At 36.4% G+C, this 8,363-nt stretch overlaps 1 protein-coding gene across 4 annotated transcripts in view; it reads right to left on the bottom strand.

Annotated features, from left to right (window-relative positions):
- VPS13C (vacuolar protein sorting 13 homolog C (S. cerevisiae)) overlaps positions 1 to 8,363 on the bottom strand; it is a 94,682-nt gene that overhangs the window by 37,889 nt on the left and 48,430 nt on the right. For all 4 annotated transcript variants that reach the window (XM_014944550.1, XM_014944551.1, XM_014944549.1 and 1 more), the window contains 7 exons: positions 8,080 to 8,224; positions 6,235 to 6,391; positions 5,239 to 5,369; positions 3,402 to 3,571; positions 2,580 to 2,818; positions 940 to 1,160; positions 659 to 751 (listed from right to left, as the gene is read on the bottom strand). In XM_014944550.1, coding sequence (XP_014800036.1) covers positions 659 to 751; positions 940 to 1,160; positions 2,580 to 2,818; positions 3,402 to 3,571; positions 5,239 to 5,369; positions 6,235 to 6,391; positions 8,080 to 8,224 — 1,156 coding nt within the window. The remainder of the gene's footprint in view (positions 1 to 658; positions 752 to 939; positions 1,161 to 2,579; positions 2,819 to 3,401; positions 3,572 to 5,238; positions 5,370 to 6,234; positions 6,392 to 8,079; positions 8,225 to 8,363) is intronic.

Genomic DNA, 8,363 nt, shown 5'->3' with positions numbered 1-8,363 from the left:
TCTTTGAGGCGTTCAGAAAAGCATGTTTGCAGAGTTCTGTACAGCACCATTTCAATTAGCAGTACAGCACATCTGTCAAAAGCTTTATGCTTTAGGAGCAAGGTACTACTGCTCGCAGTTTGAGATTTCACCACTAACACCTTTTCAGATCACAAACGCAAATTTGTGAACTTTTTGCAGGAGAATTAACAAATTCCATTCTGAAAGACCTTTACTGTAGACACAAATATTAATTTACCTATTAAGAACAAAGTATTTTACATTGTATGTCATTTTAGAAAGCATGTTAACAGCCTTAAATTTACACACAGTTGTGTGCATGCTCCTGCTTATAGGTATCTCTGAGGAGAAAAACAGGGGGTGGTGGCAAGGGAAAGAGTTGTTTCATAAATGTGGAAAGAACTCATAGGTGGAATCCTGGTATCTTAAGTATTTAAATTAATCCTTTTTTTGCCAAGCATTTGTCAAAACAAGGAACATGTAATGATTTTTTCCAACACAGAGCAGCTCTGAAAAGGATAAACACCTATTTTGGGGATTAAACTGACAGGGAAAATGGAAGTTTTAAATAGTAGTATCTAACTTAAAAAAAAAAACAAAAAAAACAAAAAAACAAGCTACACCTTTAGAAACACAACTGGTCTTCCAAAGATCTTACCTTTATAATGAGTTCTTCTATTGTTACTGCCATAGTTTGTAACCCTGAGACATGCACCAGATTTTCCATAACTAATGAACATGGCCGTAACACCTGAGTGAAAAAAAAAAAAAAAGAAATTTGTTTATTAAGAGAATTCCTGGAATCTAACTTTTCCAAATGGTATAGTACTTTTTAATCTAATGTTTCAGAGTAACAGCATTCTTTCCATAGCCAACTAAAGGACACACCTGCCAACAGTTCTCATTACTTTTTTCATTATGAAAAGCAAGGTTTCTTACCGTAGTAACACTCTTGTCTTGTTTTTCTTTGAGAAAGGCACAGGCCAACACTTTGAAACCCTGCACTTGAGCGGTCATCTTTTGTGCGAGCTTTCCAGATGTCAGAGAAAAGTCACATTGGAAGGAAACTTTTAAGGCAGGGGCATCAGCATTGGTCAAATTAGCAACAAATACAATTTCTGGATCCATGATAACAGCTTTTACTGTCATATTTGTCATTTCTGTGAAAATAATATAAAAGGTTTGAAGGCATTATTACGTACATAATATCTAAACCATGCATAAAAATTACTATGTAATTTTAGAGGTACAAATTTAACGAATAATGTCTCAGTGTTTATGGGAATACTTTGCTGGAACTGAATATGACAGTGTCCAGAGATCAGCAGCAAACTGGTCAGAAGTTTTATTTTGAAGGAACTATTTCAGTAGTGTAAAAAGACAGTGAACCTAAGCACTGGCTCTACAAAGCCAAGTTGGAAATAGTTATCTTCTGGCTCAATACTAAAGTAACTAACTTCTTTAGAGTTAAGGTTTTCTAATTTAACTCAAATTAGCAATATACAATTTCTTGTCTGAATACTCACTCAGTTTCCAAACAGAGAGAATCATATTGTATTTATCTCATTTAAAAGCAAGACCTAGTGATGGATCAAGTCACTGATTCTCAGTGCTAGGCAGCAGGGTGGTGTGTGACCCCCCCTGCACACTAGGACTCATCATATGGGTTACTCATGCCTAACACTTGATAGAAATCCCAGAATATCACACCCATGCAATGGAACAGGTGCCAAATTGCATCATGGCTTGCAGCCAGCCAAACATTTGGGTAGACCTCAGCAACCCTGCAAATGTAATTCTTCTGGAGTGTGTACCATCTCTTTCCCATCCCAGGACTTCTGCATAGTCCAACAAGGGAAGAGGAAAGGAAGTGAATTGCTAGCATCACTGGGGCACTTCATGAAACCTAAGGTTCACTCCTAGCACTCTGTCAAGTTTTCCAAAAGAAGAGCCACACAACCCACAGCTTAGGTCTGACTTGAACTCAGGCAAGCCTAGCAATCACTTAAGAACAACCACAAAAAAAAAAAAGCACCACACCAAAAAACCCCTCAGGAGCGGTGTTTTTCTTGCCCTTGTTTTATCATGCTTTACCTTCAGTCTTCAACCAAAACCAGGAAAGCTGTTTATCAAAAACTTAGTTTTCCATACCTGAACTGAAATAATAACCTACAGTTTAAAAATACACAACTTGAAGAAGAACAGGTAAAACAATCTTCATCACTCACCTTGAAAGAGTAAGATGTTCTTTTACTCCCTTAGCTACTATCTACATGGTGCTTTTTACCCTAAGGCTGTTTCCTTTGCAGTATTACATGGGTAAAAACCCTGTACAGCATGACTGTTTTTCAAAATTTAGCTCTGCCGAAGAGCAGAACTCCACAGTTTAACACAGCAGTTCTAGAACTACTACTGCTTATAATCATGTATGGTATCAGTGGCCAATTTACAAACTGTGAAGAATAAACTCATTTCTTAAGTCTGATAGCAAAACAGCATCTTGAAAACTTTTGGATTATTTATTTTCAGTATGAACTATGTAAAGAAGGGGAGTGGGGGTGGAAATCAATTTCACAGACCTGTTTCTGGCTTGGATTTTCCAGAAGCACCATGCTTTAACTGGAACTGTGCCGATCTTTCACTTGAGGATGTTGGCATTGAGTTAATGAAAAAATCTGCTACTGTCAACAAAAACTCCATACTGGCACATATGTACAGCTTGTCGAGAACAGCAATGACTTCAGTTCCGTTTTTATCCTGCTTGTAGTTTATATCTATCATAAAACTGTCATTTGTGTCATCTTTCTTGTCTATCATTCTGGAAAACAAGTTTAATAAGAAATGTTTCAAACATATCATCTTGATCTAGAAAAGCAAGTATGCATAAGCAGCACCATTTTTCCTCCCGTGCCATTTATAGGTAAGAATTACAACAAAAGCAATCAGTGTTTCCTCCATTTATAGGTAAGAATTACAACAAAAGCAGAAATAACCAGAAATAACCGAAGAGTAATTTCAACTTAAAATTTGTGTGCTACACTTTTGGAACTACATATGCAGCCTGTAACAATCAGACTAACGTTTCAGTGCATAGAACTCTCTAGCTGAGGTTGGTTGCTCTCTACTCAGCTGTTCTACAGTTTGCTGTAATACCCAAGACTCTCAGGTTTGGGTGTTTTTTTTGTTTTGGATAACATGGGAAATCAACATATAAAAGACGTAAACTTGCTTAACACTATTAAAATTGCATCGTTCATTGTTTTTGTGCACAGTGTGATGGGCAACAACTGACAGCCCTACTAAGTTTTAGCAATCCCATGTGAAGCAAAGTACAGAACAAGGAAAGAGTCTTCCTCACAAGCTGCGTGGAGTTTTTTCATTTCTGATACACTCAAACCTACCTCGCAGTCACATTCTGAATTCCTTCTCTGAGATCATCCAGGGTACATGCCTTGAGTTTAACATTAATATCCATTGAGCCATCCGAAAGCATCTTCACTGATGACGCCATGAGATGCAGTCGGAGTTCACCAAGGCGTAATTTGTTACTATGCACCGAAATCAGAGACTTCTACATAATAAGAAATAGTAGGATGTTACCATAGAACAAAATCATAAGCACACTTCCCTTGCTGCAAGCCCCATACATTTTGATCCATCAATGGAAGGATCTGATTAGCCTGTTGCTGTCCTCCAATCATACAAATTAGTTCAAGGCCCCATACATTTTGATCCATCAATGGAAGGCTCTGACTAGCCTGTTGCTGTCATCAGTCCTCCAATCATACAAATTAGTTCAAAACTCACTGAGAAAAGAGAAGTAATAAGTTTGGTTGTAAAAAAGTTGTTTCATCAACACATTTCTAGTGGTTGTTCAGAATGCATGGCTGAAGGATAACCTATCTGAACCCTGAACCTCCTACCAGACGATCCCTCCGCTTCCATCACACCAACTCATTTACAACCAGGACCTCAGCAATAAGCAGAAAGGATAACAAGAAGAAATTAAAATAAAATCACTACAGCATGTTTCTTCCCCACGATACTCATTTCACAAGAACTCTTTTTAAGTAATACATCCCTCATACAAAAAGCACCACAAATTCCTGCATTATAGTTATTTTAAATGCAAAGCTACCACATGGTCACTATATACCAAGACTTCTAAAGCAAGCACCTTCCCATGTGGACAAAGTGTATTGTCATAAAAACATGGCAACATTGCACATATTTCTCTTCTGTTTTCAGCGCAGGAAGGATGTTCATCATTGCTCACACTCAGGGATATGTAAGAGGGAAGTCTGGGTCAGCTACACCTTGGATCTGCTTACTAACTATATAAGCGCTATGAAGAGAACTACTATCAATTATGCTAGCAATTCCTGCTTTTCAAGGTTTCATTTTTATTTTCAATAATTGGAATCAAGGCTTGAATAACCAAATCAAATGGTGGGTGGTTTTGGTTGGACTGTTTATTATTTTAAGTGTGATTTTTAGAAATGCACTTAGGTCCTTCAAATTGAAGTACATAATAAAACATCTGCCCATAAACCCTTCAAGTTGCAGAATAAATTGCATAAGCTCCTGTCCTGGTTTCAGCTGGGATAGAGTTAATTTTCCATCCAGTGGCTGCTGTGCTTCAGATTTGATATGAAAGGAATGACAATACTACTATTGGTTTAGCTGTTGCCAGGTTCCCATAAAAGCTGAGAGAGCACATAGACAGAACAAACTGGTCCACAGAATATTCCATACCATAGACATCATGCTCAGTATATAAATGGTGGTTGACTAGGGATCCATGGCTGCTGCTTGGGACAGGCTGGGCAACAAATCAGCAAATAGTGAGAGCAACTTCAGTTGTATTACTTTATTTTGTATACTCTTTTACCATTATTATTATTGCTATTTTCCTTTTCCCTTATTGTTCTATTAAACTATCTTTATGTCAACCCATGAATTGGTATTTTTGTTGTTTGGTTTTGTGGGTTTTTTTTCTACTTTCCCCTTCTCTTCTGCCTCTTCTCCCTAACTGTGGGGCAGGGGAAGAAGTGATTGAGGTGCTCCATGGTCCTCGTTGCTGGCTGGAGTTAAGCCATGAGAGCTCCATAAGGCAGGCATTACAAAACCAACACAACTCACACAACTCTTTGTTTTACTACCCTGAGTTCTGTCCATGTGAGAAGCCCAACTTCCCCACCCCATCTGTATGGTAAAAAAAAAATCTGTGTCACAAACCTGATCCATATCACGATTATAGAGAATTACTGAAAGTGACTCAAAATTAAAGTCAAATTTCAGCGTTGTATAACATTCTGCAGAAGACTCAACTGTAGAAACATCTTTTTCTCCAAATGAAGGACGACCACCTGTCAGTGAAGAGAAAATAATTTTATATTTTTTTTAGAACACTGCACTTAGGGGTGGTTTTCTGGTTTTGGGGTTGGGTTTTTAATTTTATTTTTTTTTAAATTAAGATCAGAAAGTAACAAAAAGAGGAAAGTTCTAAATCAGGAAGACTACTCAGAACAATTTGCATTTTTATTCAATCAATGTCACTTTGTTCTATTCAATGCATACTAAAATTACCTTGCACAGAGCAGTTTAAGAACGTTAAAAAAAGCTGTCATCAATTTACTGCAGTTCTTCACTCATTTTAATGAAGAGCTACAGGAAATACAACCCCCAACTGGCCAAGGAGTTTGCACTAATCTTCCTTTGAGTTACGTCTCACAGTGTAGCAATTAAACTATTGGTTGAACAGTAATTTTTTGCCATTGAGAATGTTAAGTTTTGGACAAAAACGATTTTGGTGAAGCGTTTGGAGAATATTTCATCCAGAGACATAGACTCTTTACATTAACACACTATTTGAATACTAATCATGTCCTTGATTGTTAGAATTGTGCATTAACATTCAGGGGTAGTTGGTTTGGCTATTTTCCATTTTAAGCTACCTGCAAGTTATAAGAATCATTGATACAGACTGAAGAATACCACCCTGTAAAAGATGAATCACTTAAAACACACTACATAAACTTCTGACCATCTACAGCTCACACTCCGCCATTTTTGTTTTTTTCATACATTCTCATTTATAATTTCTCATGTACACAATACATATGTAAAAACGAAAAAGAATTTATTTACACACAAAGTGCTTCATATAAATACTATGTTTGAATCTGCACATAGCTCTCTGAATAAACATACTCAGCTTTTAAATGAACATACCCTCACAGAGCTCAGATTCATTTGGAACTTTCCCTTTTCTAAATATCTGTGTATCTTCAGTGTTCTCTTGCACAGTATTTGCCTGGGAAGAAGCCGCTCCAAGATTTTCAAGTAAAATTTTCATGATAACAGTTAGATCATCTTCACTGAGTGCAATCTGTAAAGTGATAAACCCACCACTTCAGTTTTGGGGACAGAATTTCTTTCCAGCACAGAATCCTAACTTTATCAGTAGTATGCAAATACTGAGGAGAATAAACATGCTGCTTCCACCATGAAGAAGCTGTCTAGTCAAACTGATCCTGGCCAAAACACCCTAAATAATTTGCCCACTTTCCCTAAAATATCATGTTACATGTTATGAATAGGAGTTACAACAAGAACTAACACTCCACATGATAAACACTTTCTAGTCTTGTAAAGGCTCTTCACCTACTAAAAATGTGACTAAATAATGATCATAAGCACTTCTTAACAATTCAGTAATCCAGAAACATAACCAGATAGCATGAAAGCCAAGATATACTTTATATACACTAAAACAACTGTCATTCAGGCCCTTTAAAGAGGTAAGGAACCTGAATCCAACTATAACATAACATGATCGTGGAAAAAATAAGTGGCAATAAGTGACAAAATGCAGCCACTTAGCCCATAATACATAGTGTTGGAATATTTTTTCTACATTTAGATTTTTTTTTAACTGGTACTCTTTCAATATATTATTCTATGCCTCGCCAATGCGACATTTTGCCACAGCACACAGAGGATTGAAACAGTGCTCACAAACAACTAAAAGCACCCCCCACATTCATTGCTACCCACTTAAATCCATATGGTTAATGTAGGAGAAGAGAAAGTAAAGCTTTCTCTCTGCAAAGGTATCAACCATAATTTTGAACTGTTGTACATTAGAGATCGATATCTAGCCTTTTAATTTCTAATAAATCTACTAAACACTCAAATAACCTGAATATTACAGATTAAACAACTTAAAAATCTTAAATCTACATTTTAAATGTAACTCAATAGATATTTTTTTTTTAACTGGTACTCTTTCAATATATTATTCTATGCCTCGCCAATGCGACATTTTGCCACAGCACACAGAGGATTGAAACAGTGCTCACAAACAACTAAAAGCACCCCCCACATTCATTGCTACCCACTTAAATCCATATGGTTAATGTAGGAGAAGAGAAAGTAAAGCTTTCTCTCTGCAAAGGTATCAACCATAATTTTGAACTGTTGTACATTAGAGATCGATATCTAGCCTTTTAATTTCTAATAAATCTACTAAACACTCAAATAACCTGAATATTACAGATTAAACAACTTAAAAATCTTAAATCTACATTTTAAATGTAACTCAACCTCAATGACTTTGCTGACTGTTGAATCAAAAGACAGCTCCATCAGACTCCCAGAGAAACAAAAATAGGTTTTATTTCATTTGTATGCAGCTACAGAAGAACTATTCCTTACAAAATAACAAAACAGATCTATAAACCAGACAGTCAAGACTTTGTATGCAGCTACAGAAGAACTATTCCTTATACAATAACAAAACTATAACAGATCTATAAACCAGACAGTCAAGACGAGCTCCATCAGACTCCCAGAGAAACAAAAATAGGTTTTATTTCATTTGTATGCAGCTACAGAAGAACTATTCCTTACAAAATAACAAAACAGATCTATAAACCAGACAGTCAAGACTGAAGTCTTTTAACATTCCGTAAAGAATACAAATTACAATGAGTTTAGAAGCTCCTTAACTAGGCTAAGTACTACTGTGAGAATATCTGAAACTTTTGATGTAGCTCTTATTTGCCAAGACATTACCTGCATTGGTTTTAGGTCTCCTTTGATACCGATTGTTGGGGTTTTATGATACCAAGTTGCTGCTAAATTTCTCTGGACCACTAAAGTCAAACTCACAGGACGCAGAATTTCAGAATCTGGTTGAGAATCTGTGGATATAACGCACCTATAAAAGACAGTGGAAGCAGCAGAGGAAAAATATTTAGTAGCTGCAGAATCTCAAATAATATCATACTAATCTAGCAGAATTATGGACAGACTTATTTTTAAATTGATAATCATCTGTGCTTACGTGCACTTATGCA

This window comes from Calidris pugnax, unplaced genomic scaffold (assembly GCF_001431845.1).
Source record: "Calidris pugnax isolate Ruff unplaced genomic scaffold, ASM143184v1 scaffold70, whole genome shotgun sequence".
Taxonomy (NCBI): domain Eukaryota; kingdom Metazoa; phylum Chordata; class Aves; order Charadriiformes; family Scolopacidae; genus Calidris; species Calidris pugnax.
Note: the sequence above shows the minus strand (reverse complement) of the source record. Positions and strands in the feature narration are given on the sequence as shown.